Genomic DNA, 15737 nt, shown 5'->3' with positions numbered 1-15737 from the left:
GGGAATTGCCTCTTTTGAACGTTCGTCCGTTTTGTTGCATTTGAGATCATACAGAATGGTGTGCGGCTGAATATTAATTCAAGGGCAAATTGTTGAATGTTCGTGGGAGAACGCGAGTGGATGGGGATGTCAGAATAATAGCCATCAGTCATAGCCAGCCACGTTGTGACTGTAAAATATTATTTTCTTAACTGGTGCGTGCCTCGTTTTGATATTGTGGAATGATACCTGAAGGCTGGAATATTCGAGCGAGAGAAGACGTACGTTTCTATGTAACGGTTCCGTAAACAAATTGCCGTGGTAACGGATATGATTTCAACAATAGAGGAACTGTTTGCAAGTTTTCTATGTTGTCCGTGCTGGAATTATATAAGAGAAGTCAGTCGTCAGTTTGGAAACCGCTACCAGGCGACTGGTGTAGAAGACATAGCAGACTGAGGAAACTTGGAAGGTGCTGTAGCTATTTGGAGCCTGTGGAGAAGAGTGAAGGCGTCGTTGCTGTTTGTAGGTATGAATAATAAGCATCCAGTAAATTATTCACGCAGAATTCCGTCTATAGTCACAAACACGCGACAGTCATATGACGAGTTAGATTGTATAGACAAGCTTTGCCGAAAACATTTCCCGTAGATTGCTGCATCGCACGGTGCATGTTGCTCTGACAAGATTATCATCTTGGTTTAAATGTGTGTGTCTTGCCAAAAGTTGAAAAGAATGACTGAAGTTGGATATTTTGACTACATGGTCACTGACAATTTTCTGTTCAAATATTAGTTCTAAATAATAGAATGCATAGCTAAAAGGCGAATTAGTCCCTGTGCTTTAAATAAATAAGAACTACTGAAAGAATTCATGTGAGGGGTGCAAGTTTAACTCCGTCATTCTTGATTTCGACTCTACATGGAGGTGAGTGGTCAGCTTCACGCCACAGCTGCTTTACCCCCAAGTGGAGAGCCCCGGATACCAATTTGATATGATTACATTGACGAAAACAAAACTATAAAATAAATGTATGTTAAACTTGGAGGACTCGTATGCTCGTAACGTTGCAGGAGCATTAATTGGAGTATGAAGGCGATAGACCCGAATATAACGAGAAACAAAACGAAAGAAATGGATGATTACAGGGGGACAGGATGTATTATTTGAGCGTGGGAGTGACATGCTCCCAGAACTTGGCCACACTGTTGTGTCTGAAGCTATTTTGGGGCTCCATCTCCATCAGATTCAAATGAGTTATAGCGTCGTGACTTTTAGGAGAGATCCCAGCTTTTTCGGAGCAGCATTGCCTCTTATCATCATGGCCGAAGAGTGAGCGAAACAAGAAACCAACAGTAGCAATCTGCTAGTTAAACTCAGCACTCTTGGTTCCTTACTTTTCGGTCGTGAAGATGGAAGCAATGTGTTCCTCCGAAACGCCGCGCTTTCTGCTACCCACACGGCGTCACAGCCCAGAAGTCAATACTGTTCACGTAGTGACGTGGATCGTTTCGTCATGACAGCCTTGAGCCCACATTTAGACGAGACCGGTTCAGTGTTGCAGCTCGTGTTTGAATGTCCGTATGACGTGGCGGTGTAAGTACATTTGTTTATGTATGAAATATCTCACCGATGGCGTTTGTTTTTGCAGATCATCTTTGATTGCTTGGCCGGCCGCTAGAGGTCACCACTACGGGCAGCGATCATGGTGGAGTACTACCGGATCCTAGAAGTTTCTCGGAACGCGTCCACAGCAGAAATAAAAAAAGCGTAAGTATTCTACATTTACAACCTCTTTATTATATCCGTCACAACACAACCAATATCAAGATCAGGCAATTTTCGGCCCTGCTACATGTTTCGGCTATTGGTAGCCATCATCAGGCAAACGCATGATTTACACACATATACACACCACTGAACCGCAGCACCAACAAGATCGGATACAATATTATTAAAATATATAAAATCACTTGATGTAAAAAATACAATAAATCAAGTTATATAAAACAGAAATCTGATATAAAATAAGAATAAAATTCTTTTGGTGTTTTTACATCAACGTGTCAGTCGTTGGTTTGTGATTTGCTTTTTGTTTCGTTCCCACGAACAAGTTGGAATATTCATACTTAAGCGTATATAAAATTGTGTATGAGGCTCATATGTAGACGTAGTAAAGTAAATTATAATATTAGTCAGTGCCTCATCTCACAAAGTATTGTCCGTACTGTAGGGAATGTAAACAACGGCCAATTACATTGAACATAATGGCAAATGGTTTAAACAAAATGGTCTTGCTATGGGAGCACCAACTTCAGCAATTCATGCCGAAGTATATATAAAAAAAAAGAGTCGTCGTTTACATTCCCTACAGTACGGACAATATTTTGTGAGATGAGGCACTGACTAATATTATAATTTACTTTACTACATCTACATTACGAGCCTCATACACAACAATAGATTTATTTTTGCGTAGTCCTTTTTTCAACAATAACTATTGTTGTAATGGTATGTTTACCCATCCGTTGCTTAGAAACGGGTTGCTTAACCCCCTTGTGTTGCGGATGTTACTTAGCAACGGGTCTATACTCCACATTATATAATATATACAAGGTATCTGTCAGTCTCGGCTTGGTACAGTAGATTATGCCCTAATTCGTGTAGCTCATGCTACAACGGCTGCCTAGTCACTTGAACGCTCGTACGCTTGACAGCTGCTAAGTTTAAGCCTCATATGTTTTATGAGTCAGGCTTCTCCTTTTCCGATGTCCGAACATTAGCATTTTCGTGATTTTGTACGGCCTCTGCTCGTTGCCTGCACGATTTCGTTATGTAATCATACATATACAGTACATGGGAAACCGTGTGTAACTCGCTGACCGGTGCGCGCCATAAACATTTACCAGTGGTGCGGTGAATTTTGTTTTGCAGACGCTTCGATTTCTGACGGCGGTACCTGCCACAAATTCCCAGGCGGGGCAAGTATAAGTAATTTCTGATGTAATTAGTGCTTTATGGAGGGTTAGATTAATTNAAAAAAAAAAGACTTAGAACACAAATAAATGGAAATTTTATGAAGAAGAAACCAGTGATCTTGGATATGGCACCGTGTATATATATATTGTGTTAACCGACGTTTCGGAGGAACGTATCGCCTCCATCTTGAGCTCGCGGATTTTTATACCATGAAGATGGAGGCAATACGTTCCTCCGAAACGTTGGTTCACACAATATCTACACGGTGCCACATCCAAGAAGACGGCATTCTTCATAGTCATCGCCGTGATAACCTCAAATCTTATTCATTCATTCATTCATTCATTCCTGATGCTTCCACTTGAGGCATAGGGCATCCTTGAAACGCTTCGTTTCAGTTCAGTTTCTTAATCTTAAGACAGTCGGTAGGACGCCTTGGACGGGAGATCAGCCCGACGCAAGGCCGCTACCTACAGAGGACAACACAAACATCCATGCCTTGGGTGGGTTTCTAACCCGCGATCCCAGCGTTCGAGCGGGCGGAAACATTTCATGGCTTAGACCGCGTGGCCACTGTGATTGAATGGGGAATAGACTCTAATAAATGCTCTGAAATATTATTGGATCTCCGAACAAGAAAGATAGCCCCTTCATAGTCGCACGCATCTCTGCCTTGTTGGAACGACGTTTCGAGCAGTATCTTCTTCAGTAAGGTGTCCGAGGAATGCATAGACTGTGCCATTAACGGTGTGTACGAAGAAAATTGGCCGAACAGTCGTACGGCGAGACATTGCACACGAGCACTCCAAACAGTCTTGACGGGGGAAGGGAAGTTTCACGGTCGGCATGGGGATTTTCGTGAACCGTGCACGAGTATTCTGGGATTTCACATAACCTGTAAGATGGTAAGAGGGAAAAAGTCTCGTATAACATGCGAGGGTGATCCTGCACCTTGGGAAGCAACCGCTCACAGTAATGGTGTGGAGGTCTTTACAGTCCGGTGAGTATCATGCACTATGTATGGAAACAGTTGCAATGTCTTCGATGGTTTGCGACAACTACCGTACAACATCGCAGTTTGTTGTACAAGTTTGCGCAATGGCTTGACTTGCACTGTCTTTCACTAACCTCTACCGTGCTGATATCTGTACTCGACCAGCGAACACCTGTTGGTATATTCATGCCTCTCGTAGCCTTGTAGGTAGATACCAGCGTTTCCGGGAAACTTTGCTACCTTCGTCATCGGGAGGGGGGGGAGGGTGTTATCCTTCCATCTACACTTAAGTATTCCATCTGTGCTCTTTCCGTTTAGATATTGAACAATCCTGCCCCTAAACTGACACACAAAAGCATAGTCATCTTAAAGTCGCGGGTTTGATTCTCGATGACGCCATTGGGTTTTTAAGTTGACGTAATCCTTCCAGCCGTACTATGGCCCTGGGATCGACACAGCCTGTAACAAGAATGAGTACCAGCACTCTTCCTGTGGGGTAAAGGTGCGGCCGGCGCGTAAGGCTGACATCCTCACCGCCATCTTTGAGCTGATTATGTAAAAAAATGTGGGAGCCTCGACGTCTCACAACCCTATGGGCCTCCACGGCCTGTTACAGGGATAACTTTACCTTTTACCAGTATTTTATACATCTGATATCCATCATGCGTGTTGCCGTCTTACTTTGTATAGCTTCAGTTTTTTTTTTAGTTTTTTTTTTTAGTTTTTTTTTTTTTGCGTATCTGATATCATACCGAGAAATACACGGCCTATGGAGCAAGTTGGCTCGAGCTGTATCGCTTCGGGCTCGTATTCGAGAGAAGCTGGGTTCGAATCACAGGCAGGACACCCTACTATCCTGACAGGGTTCCAAGGTTTCCTTTAGTTACTCCAGGCAATAACCAAAATGATAACACAATTTAGGTTACGATCGCTTCCTTCCAAATCCTTTACTAATTCATTATTCATATTGTAGCGTATAGACCCATTGCTAGGTAACAACTGCGAAACAACGTCCGCTGCTAGGTAGCATCTTAACGAGCAACAAACTGCAGCAGTGAGGAAAGGTGTTCGCTGAGAGGTCCGTGCCGAGATGTTGTAACCAGGACAGTTCGGACCATCAGTTCAGTTGAGAGACGGTGGGCAACCGGCAGTGGCGTGAGCGCGGAAGTTGAAGAATCTTCACTGTTAGAAGCCGTTACCAGGAAACGACTATTGGAGACTGTAACAGGCTGAGAACACTAGCGTGTGTGTGTAACAGTTAACGCTGTAGTTTAGAGATTAGCAATGGCGCTATAGTTACTTCTAGTTACGAGTTGTGTGTTAAAGTGTCCAATAAATCCATTTTCCATTCCAATCCCCGTCTATAGTTACTCTAACACGTGACAATATATCATCGTACCAGTCTACGTGATGATTCCAACATGAAATAAACCACAAATGAATAAAAATACACCTCTAAATAGTATTGATAGTTGAGCAAGAGCTGTTAAATTGTGATCATTTGCGTACTTGTTGAGCGGTCGTGATCCTAGGTTCGGTTGGTACAGTATTGATTTCGAGGTGCAAGGTGAATGCGCCTGCAAGACGCAACCAGGCAACGCGACCGACCGTCTGGAGGCGAACTTGCCCACTTCTGCGTTGCTTTCCCTTATACGGGATAATTTCATGAGTTCGTTAAGACTTCTCTGTGGTTTTCGGTTTTAGGGATTTTAGTTCTGGACAGACATTTGAAGGGAATAGCCCATTAAGTATAATGACGATTCTACAGGCCGTCCGGCGGGGGCAGCGCACTGACCGCCTGTGAGGCCCATCTAGCCTCTGTGCATTGGGCACCGGGGATCATCCGCCAGAGCATGAAATTTACTACCCATTTCCATCTAGTGCCGAGGTTAATGTGCATACTCGCCACCGTACGCCTTCATGGCGTTGGGTTTTCCTTCAGACATTCTGCGACCTTACTTCCATTAGGCCACGACCACATCCCTTCCAGTTCTACCCATAATTCGACGCTATGCAGGGTGTCCCAGGAGGAAGGTCAGTATTCTGGGAGGTCAGAGTATCGGTAATTCTAAGCAATATATACACTTGGTCGGCGACTTATGACCGACTTCCGTTCTTACTCACAGGTCTAAGTCGATCTGGTCGTATGTCGGCCGTATATTTATTAACAGTATTTTTTAACCTTTCTAATCTTTTTATCATCTTTATAATTTATTTTTAAAGACTTTTATATTTTAATCTTTTTTTTTCGTAAGTGCGGGCGGTCGTAGGTCGCATAGGTCGTAAGTCGACGACCAAGTGTGTGTGTATATATACAAGTATATAGACATGTGTCCTATTCCGAACGGTTTCCGAGATAGAGCTATTTCACTGTACTCTCTACAGACGAGCAACACGCCAGGTTCTCACACGAGTTGCAGAGTGCATTGATTTTGGCGGTGGAATTCTCGAAAATTTATTANGCAACATAATCTACATAGCAGACACATATCAACGATGTAGATGTTGATAATACGAAGAATGTGACATTGTGTTTTTAAATGTTAAGTTTTAGACTGGGTTCAGTGTGGCAGCAACGTTAAGAGTATACACCTGATGATGGCCGATAGAGGCCGAAACATGTAGTGTAGAAAGAACAAGATCAAAGACATATAAATATATATTGCTTGCACTTAGGACGGAGTTTGTATCATTTATCGTGTAGAGTGCAACAGGATGCTTAAATATAATATTATTATACAAGGTAAACAATACCATCTTTGTCACTTGAACAATAGATACCGGTATTAGAAACAGTACGTAATATCTCTTTCTCATCAACAGTTTTGGAACTGTACAGTGAAATAGCTCTATCTCGGAAACCGTTCGGTATAGGACACGTGCATATACAGTTTTTCGCTTAGAATGACCGATACTCTGACCTCCCACAAATGTAAAATTTTGTATTATCACGTGTATGAGTGACTGTAGACGGGGTGTGGATTGGTGAATGAATTTATTGGCCACCTACAGGTCGTACTACAAATAACTATAACACTGTCGCTGATTTCTACACTTTACAGTTCACTGTTACACTCAGTCTGTTACTAGACGTTTTCTGGTAACTACTCCAACAATGGCTATTCATCTGCCTCCGGCTCAAATCTTTTCCTCACATATTCCTGTTAAGAACTCACTGGGTCGCTCAATTGTCTTCAAGGTAATTCCTCGTCACTGGCCACGCAGAAACACCCTGATGCCCAGAACGTCTCTGGTATATTCGCCCATCTCGCGGTCGTCGCATACTAACAGTCCTACGAGCCACACTACAGAGATAGGTGCTAACATACACAAACACAATATGTTAAATTTATCATTCACTAATTATAAAACGTGGCAGCGGTGCGAAGTTTTGAGGCCATCTTGATGAACATTGAATGTGGTAAAATATAGCTGCTTATGCGCAACTGTGGTGCTTGTGGTATGCAGGAACTTATTATTAGATTCAAATTTACATACCTGAATTAGACCCTAAGATAAAAAAGTTAAAGTTGTCCCTGTGCTTCAATAATTAAGCATTACACCATGAAGACGTAGGGGGGAGTGGATGTATAGACCCACATTTTCTTGACCTCGGCACTAGTTGGAGGTGAAACCCTAAAGACGCGTCCACATTACTCGCGCTCGCGAGTAATATGGACGATGTAACAAGTCACGAGACAAGCAAATTTTTAATTTTTAATTTTTAATTTAAAAACTATAGCCATTAAATTAAAATACGACTACAACCTATACACACTACGAGTAAATATACGGATCCTCACGCGCCGAAGCAACTGAAGTAGTGTGGACGAAGATTTACGAGCACAAGCAAAAGCCAGACGATTCTCCCGACGAGCACAAGCCTGGCGAACACGAGCACGAGTAATGTGGACGCGCCTTAAAACACATGATTTGTGAGACAGGATGTCTGTACAGTAAGAAAGGCATTCTTTTTTTGTATATGTTATGCCCGGACATCTTTTTGTTCCCTCGTACTGTCTCTTCCACTGGAGTGAAGTAGTCTGTGTTCCTGGTGACGTCATAATAATAGCCGTGTTGATTTGGCAAAGCAAGAGCGTAACATTTAATTTAACCTTTTCTTCTTTCTTTTTTGCAGATACCGGAAATTAGCTCTAAAATGGCATCCTGATAAAAACCCAGACAATTTGGAAGAGGCAAATAAGAAATTCAAAGAAATTTCTGAAGCATACGAAGTTCTGTCTGATGGTAAGTGTTGCTGCATTTGTGTATAAGAGGAATATCCATGTCATGGACCTTGGCGATGGTTTATACTTCTCTGCATTTCAAGATGATCTCCGTGGCCTGTAGTCCGTAAGCGAACTATACCGACCGAGCGATCGCCGCTTGTTGGCGAAGTTAGTGCCAACTTTAGCTGATAGAGGGTGTCGCGCGGTCAGCGCAACGGATCCCCAAGGCTGTTAATCTCGGTTTTCTAGACCGGAGTCGCTATTTCCTTGAAAGAGCTCCTCACTTATCCTCATGAGGCTGAGTGACCCCATTACAGACGCACTACGTTTCAGAAAATCTGGTAGCGCAGGGAATCTAACCCGGGACCTCTGGATCTGTAGCCAGGAACTGTGACCACTAGACCACAGAGGCGGTCGCATTTCAAGGTAACAGGTCTGAAACGTCGCGAACCGTTGACATGAGGGTTCTCATCAAGTGCCATGTCGTGTCCCTACTGTTGTCGAGCCAAAGGCATATGGACGGAAGTAGCAGGCCGTGAGTGATTGGCATTCAAGATAACCTTCCATCCTTTCAGAAGTCTTCCCCAAATATTTTTTTTATTATTAATATTTTAATAGATTATTCCGCCAACATGTTCCTTCAGGTTTCCCGTTTACTGTTCTGCAATATCCCTGTAACAGGCCGTGGAGGCCCACAGGGTTGTGAGACATCGAGGCTCCCACATTTTCTAGACGGTCTGCTCACAAATGGCGTTGAGGTTTTCAGCCTTCCGTCCCGGCCGCACCTTCCTGGTATTCATTTCCGTTAGAGGCTGAGCCGACCACAGGGCCATAGTGGGGCTGGTAGGATTAGGTCAATTTAAGAAACCAGCGAACTCATCGGGAATCGAACCCGCGACCTTTCATCTTGTAGCGTAGTGCGTCAACCAGCCACGCTACCGCGTGCCCCTCCGTATTTCTGTTATTTGTGGAATTTGTGTCTTCTCTCGCCGCCTGTTCCAGTCCGAAAAAGGTGTATCCCGCACTCTTCCTTACGAAACGGGTTTTTGCTGCTCTGTCTTCTCTCATCGGTTCGTATTGTCTGTGATTCATTACGACAAGGTCATCATGATGGTTTAGCAAGTATCTTGTTGGAACCTCGTGTTCTTACGTGCCTAGATATTAGCGATGGTTTGAAGGTCTGGTTTACAATTCCTAGTATTTTACAAAATTTCGTATCTCATCTTCCTCGTGGGAAGTAATTAAAACTGGTAATTCATGCCAGTATTTTATTTTACATGTCTTAATGATGAGATGTGCCCCCTGTTGCTTGTCTTCCTCCTGTCATTGCCCCTTTTTCCCTGAAGAAGTCTTGACACTCGAATTTCATGGCAATAATTGTTACGTCAGTGCTGCAAGGACTTCTGGAATACGGAGGCTTGACGGTAGCAACCGTGTTTCTAGAGTTCAGGGAACTGCAGGAACAGAACCAGGCTGGCGTATTAAGTATCAGTATTGTCACGTAGTATGCGTGACTGTAGACGGGGTTTGGAATGTTGAACACTTACAGCTCGTAACAACAAATAACTAAGCACTGTCCTATTTCCACAATTTACAGTTCACTGGAGCACTTAGTCTAATGATCTCAGTCTGTTACTAGACGTTTCCTGATAACGGCTCTAACAGTGGCGTCCGGTTCAGGTCCTCTCTTAACAGATTCCTGTACAGAACTGAACTTGGTCTAACCTTGTCCCTTGCTTATAACTTCTCGGCACGGACCACATAGAAGACATAGTTGTTTCAGTGTAGTCAAATTGTTGCATTATTAAGAATATGGTGCCTGGCAGCGAGGACGTGTTTACTGAGCCGTTGCCCAGAAACGTCCCAGGTATATCCTCCCATCTCGCGGTCGTTGCATGGCAACGGCTCTTCACGCTACAATATTCTATTTAAAATTGCCACTGCAAGAGTGTGGAATTTCCACTTGTCAGAATATTAAAAGTCAGCATTTATGAAACTGAAACTGAAGAAGATACTGAACAATAGAGTGAAGCTAAGTTATTCTTACCGTGTTCACAGGGTCCCGCCATTGGTCTCTATTCCGAGTCAATTGAATCCACTCCACATCCCCCATGCTGTTTTTTTTTTCTAAGATCTGTTTAGTATTAACCTTCCATCCGCGTTTAGGTCTTCTTAGAGGTATGTTTTCTTACCAAAACCCTGTATACACTTCTATCATGCTTGTCTTTTTATTTAACGTGTAAATTTTCTCCATTTGAGCAGCTGTTTAGCAGGTTGGAGCCGGTTCAAGATGGACGCTTCCAACCCCGCGTGTCTGCATATACCACTAGTTTAATGGTTGTGATATGTACTTGTGTATGTGCTTGGTTTCAACAGACGCGAAACGTCGGATGTACGACGCCCGCCTGCATCAGCGATCCGCCTCTCACTCCACTAGGGCCCCACGAAACTTCAATTTCCGTGGGTTTTTTGAGTCGCCGTTCCAGCGTTTCTTTGGTATTTGAACACGAGAGATTGCATCTCCTCCAATTGCTTATGCTCCTGTTTCCCTGGATATCTTCCGATACGGCTTACTAATGACAAAACCTTTATTATTGTCCATTAATGATTTGCTTTCCAGTAGATTTAACGACGGAGTCTTGCCACTTCTTGCCTCATTTATCTGTATCTCAAAGTTAAACGCATTGCTCTTTCCGTTTTGGCCGTTTTAAGGGGTCGTCCCCCCCCCCCACAGTTTGTTTTTATTCAGGTATTACCATATGGAAGCAAAGAGTTAGTCTAAACGTTGTGTACAAGTAATTCCAATGAAAATCAAGTGGTCAGAAAGCATAAACACTGTGGTCTTCGTACACATCTAGCGTTCACCCCTTCATATGCACACGCAGTTGTGGCTATGTTGTTTGCCTTTTGTAATCTCCACGTGCTTCCTCAGTTGTTTTGTTGTGCTCTAAATATTTATTTACTCTTTGGCGGCTACTGTACGTGGTGCCCGGAAATTCATCCACGGATTCAATCACGTGATTGCTTGATGAATACTGAGACAGAATCGTAAAACTATCCCTGTAAGAGGCCGTCAAGGCCCATAGGGTTGTGAGACATCGAGGCTCCCACATTTTCTAGACAGTCGGCTCACAGATGGCAGTGAGGTCAGCTTTACGCTCCGGCCGACCGTTCTTTACCCCCAGGAAGGTTCCTGGTACTCATTTCTGTTGGAAGCTGAGTTGTCTGCAGAGCCATAGTGCGGCTGGAAGGATTAGGTCAATTGAAAAATCCAATCACCTCATCGGGATCGAACCCGCGACCTTGCGGCTTGCAGCGTGTTGCCTCAAGCAACCACGCTACCGCATGCCCCCTCATAAGGAACTAAAGCGACGAATTAGGAACGAGAGTGTGCTAGAATTTGCTGCGGTAATGGGGTTAGGATAGTACACTTTTCCACATCCAAAAATCTAATTGCATCTGGCTGAGGAAAGGGACCAGTGGCCGGCTTTGCAAACTTCGCAGAGAGCTTCAACTTTTCATAAAACGGGATTCATTGACCAGCTGAGCAACTGTTAGCTCCATGGAGAGATAGTGCTCATGTCATGAGAGAAACAGTGCAGGAATGGCATAAGACCAACAGCAGAAATTTTATTCTGATGAAGTACAGGTAAAATTGTCCCCGTCCGTAATTAAAGCACCACGCAGTAAATACGGATGAAGAAATGGAAATGTAGCTCCATATATTCCTTAACAGATGCTCCTTCGGTGGAAGGATCCTCATCCTGTCATAGGCGGGCTTATTAGCCCAATGTTATCATAGTAGTTTATAGAATACTGTAATTCTGATTGCTATTTAAATAACAAATAGAAAGGAATATATTCCTAGTCTCGGCACCAGAGGAGGTGAATGGTAAACCTCATACCTCAGTTGCTTTTCCCCGCGGGAGATTGGAATGGGGCTGGTGGTTGGGGTCCAGACCTGCTGTGGAGCAGAGAAAAATAGCTTCCCACTTGGCGGGAATCTAATCCCGATGTTTTGATGGATTCAGGAAAATGTTTAGCGTTGGATCAAATGTGTTGAAAGTAGGCCAGTTTTATAGAAAAATAATACATGTCTTGAAGTACTCCTATGCAACGACCGCGAGAGCAAAGCCGTTTCTAGGCAGCGGCTCGGTAAACACGTTCCCACAGCAACAGACACGAACGCAATAATGGTAAGCAGCAGGAACGGTATTTTCTGTGTGGTCCGTGCCGAGGGTTTATAAACGATACCATGTTTGGAACTTAATTTCTTGGCGGCGGTCAAACATACGACCGTTCAAGTGACTAGACTGCCGTCGTAGCGGAAGCTACTAGAAATAGGGCATAATCTGCTGTACTGAGCCTGAACTGACAGAGGCCCAGTATAAATTCTACATACATTTTTAAAACATCTTTTACATTATGACAAATGACATACTACTGCAGAAAGTGACTCTGAAAAAAGACAGACCCGTCCTCTCGTCAGAGAGGGCGCCCCACAAAAACAAGACTGTAACTGTCAAGCAGTAATAAATATCTATGGGGCCCGACACCAATACTGAATGACCGACCGACCGACCGACCGTCAGTAACAATGTGACTTTGACTTTGACTTGAACTTAGTTTCTAGTCTCTGAAGAGAAGACGAGGGAACTTAGTTTCTAGTCTCTGAAGAGAAGACGAGGGCGTTGGTGTGTCAGTGATCTGTAAAGTGTAGTCACGAGTCGTGAGTATTTAAGTGGTCAATAAATCGAGAAGCCAATCTTCAGAGTGAAAAAGAATTGCTCGGCCGTGTTTTGAACCGATGCACGAATGCCATTTGTCTGTGGAAGTAGGAAACGCCGCGCGAAGTAAGCACGTCACGTGTGGGTCCCGTTTAATAAGCTTTGCTGAATCATTATATCGACGTACGTGGGTCCAGAGTGAACTTTCACGTACTCCTTGGTCTCAGGGCCAAACTTCTCACACCTTTTTCAGTGGCGACTCAAATCGATTCCCGATAAGGTCACTGAATTTTTCAGTTGACCTAATGCTTCCAGCCGCCCTATGGCCCTGGGGTCGACTAAGCCTCTAACAAAAATGAGTACCAGGAATCTTGGGTTGAGTGGCCTGCGCGTTAGGATGACCTCGCCGGCATCTGTGAGCCGATTGTCTAGAAAATGCGGAAGCCTCGACGTCTCACAACCCGATAGGCCTCCACGGCCTGTTACAGGGATAGCTTTACTTTTGAAGATGATTTTTAGGTTTTTAGGCCCTTGTTACCTGTGTCACAGCCTCATATACCCCGGTATGCGACTTGACGTACTGCCCGTATGTTCGCAATGGATCCGGTGAACACTAATTGGTGTGTATGGGTTTAACAGGGCTTTAGATGGATCTCGCTCGCAGAATAAACGGCATGTGGTCGCACATGAGGGGAGAATGGTGGGCCAGTAGTGTGGTGGGGATACCGCTTACACCTGGCAGGCTGTTTTCCCTTACACAAAGCCACGCAACAGACTGACCTGCTTCGACTCGTGGTCACGTCCTGTGAGCTACTAGTATACACTGCGCTACCTTCACATTGCAACTACGTCTAGTCGATGATAAAGATGTGTACGCAGATCAGAGGCGTTTGTCATTCATATCTTAGTGACTGACCAGGTGTCGGGGGACAACAGCAAAAGAATAGGCCGATCTAAATCGGTTAAAGAATAATATGCTAATTTCTTTGAGGTATGGTGTTGGATTGAGACATATCCCCATCTCAGACTTGCAACGATATTAGTTTGGGTGTGTTATCATCTGCTCATAATGGATTTCAGTACCGCTTGTCGAATAATCAGCTGGTGCGAAGACACATACTGTAGTTAGGCATTGTTCGTATTCTAGGTGATAATACAGTAACATACGAGGTGTGACAAACAACAGGACTGATGCTTTGAAATAGATACGTCACTAAGCAGTAATGGGTGTGCTCATTTTCGATCATCTGCTGACATACCCATTTCGGCGTTTCAGCCCTACCGGGAATCAATGCCGGTTGTCATCCTACCATTCTGTACTGTCATCACCCTGCCCTGAGCGTCATGAAGTGACGAAGAAAATAATGTGTAACAAATGTGATTGTTTTGGAAAACACGATAAAGTTACACGTGGCCAAGTCAGGAGGCTACGGTGAATATTTCAGTATTGGATGGGGGGGGGACAGGAATCGGATTACGAAAAAACAAAGTGGGAATGCCCATTGTCGTGATAAAAATTCCGCTTTTCTAATCAAAGGTTCCGGGTTTTTTCCCGCCGATGAATGAGCCTTAATAAGTGTTACAAACACAGAGTGTGGGTTGGTTCATTGGCTGTTTTTGGGGGGACNTTTTTTTTTTTTTTTTTTTTTTTTTTTTTTTTTTGGTGAAGGAAAAAGTTTGATCAGCATTGTTTTGCCATTTTATATGCTGTTCGCAGGCAGAGAGATTCGTGCCTTTCCCAGCGGAGACTTTGGCGTTTCGTTTCGCTGTTGTGTTGAAAGGCCCAAGTCTCAACACCGGTGATTTTTTCCAAAATGGCCCCTTCTCCCAATAGTCGTGCTGATAGATCCAGGCAGTTTGTTCACCAAATATGTTTGACCAACAAAGTGAACGATCTGACTATAATATTTGATCGTAATCACAGAACTGAATCCCAACGACTGTTTGACAAAAAACTGCATAATCGTTTAGTAACATGACATAACCTCCGCGAATTCATATTGTTGCTACTTTGTATACAAAAACATCGGTCCAGTTATTTGTCTAATCCCCTACTGATCTTTGACGAATACCAAGGTTTTGTTGAAAGTGAAGTCTACAATCATGTTACAGTCGTGAAGTGTGAAGTAAACACTGACGCCCGTGGCAAATAAGGTGCACGCTAATATATGAGCTACACAGCTTCATCACTGCTGCTTGAATAAACGAAAGTATATAGAGACCATATATTTGTGATAATTTGTTTGCAGGTTTTGCTTTATGAACTGTTTGTGTTGAACTAACTTTCTGTAGATAAGTGTAAAGGTTTGTGACGAAAATATGTGATATTGAACCGATACGTATTCCTGTCGATTTACATCGCCTCGGTTTGATTAAAAACACACTGCGTTTCAGAGGCCGGCTTTGCTTCTGTCATCAAGTAGAGGTATGAAACATGTTCTGTTACGTCCAGTGGATGGAAATAACTCCCAGAAAATAACGTTATTCTGTTTTCTTGTTCAATTCTTGACATTCCGGAGTTAAAGTTTTTCGTATAGTGATCCTGAGGTCTGTTAGATTTTCGTTGTGTTGGAGTTGATGCTGTAGTCCACCTCCTGTTATACCACATTGTAATATTTAATTACTTGTGGTTTTTATAGTTGATTTTAGTAGGTTTATCTCATTTTCTCGGAAATTAGCATTTATTCTTGTGTCCCCACCTCTTGTATGGTTTTGGATGTAACTAAAATAGCATCATTGGTTTGAGGTCGTGTGAATAATTTCACAGTTTCGAAAAGTTGTTTCACTTCTTGCTGTGTGCCTGGGGGGGGGGGAATGTACTTACGCACT

General features: G+C 43.5%; 1 protein-coding gene across 4 annotated transcripts in view; it reads left to right on the top strand.

Moving 5' to 3' along the window:
• The window catches only part of LOC111867365 (dnaJ homolog subfamily B member 6), a 166591-nt gene that overhangs the window by 139366 nt on the left and 11488 nt on the right, over nt 1–15737 (top strand). For 3 of the 4 annotated variants that reach the window (XM_023857152.2, XM_023857153.2, XM_023857154.2), the window contains exons 2-4: nt 1631–1749; nt 8091–8200; nt 10558–10677. In XM_023857152.2, coding sequence (XP_023712920.1) covers nt 1685–1749; nt 8091–8200; nt 10558–10677 — 295 coding nt within the window. In that variant the 5' untranslated portion in view covers nt 1631–1684. The remainder of the gene's footprint in view (nt 1–1630; nt 1750–8090; nt 8201–10557; nt 10678–15737) is intronic. The other variant, XM_023857155.2, reaches the window with a different exon arrangement.

The sequence above is a fragment of the Cryptotermes secundus genome, unplaced genomic scaffold (genome assembly GCF_002891405.2).
Source record: "Cryptotermes secundus unplaced genomic scaffold, Csec_1.0 scaffold278, whole genome shotgun sequence".
Lineage (NCBI taxonomy): Eukaryota > Metazoa > Arthropoda > Insecta > Blattodea > Kalotermitidae > Cryptotermes > Cryptotermes secundus.
The sequence above is the reverse complement of the archived record's forward strand: the minus strand, read 5'-3'. Positions and strand labels throughout refer to the sequence as shown.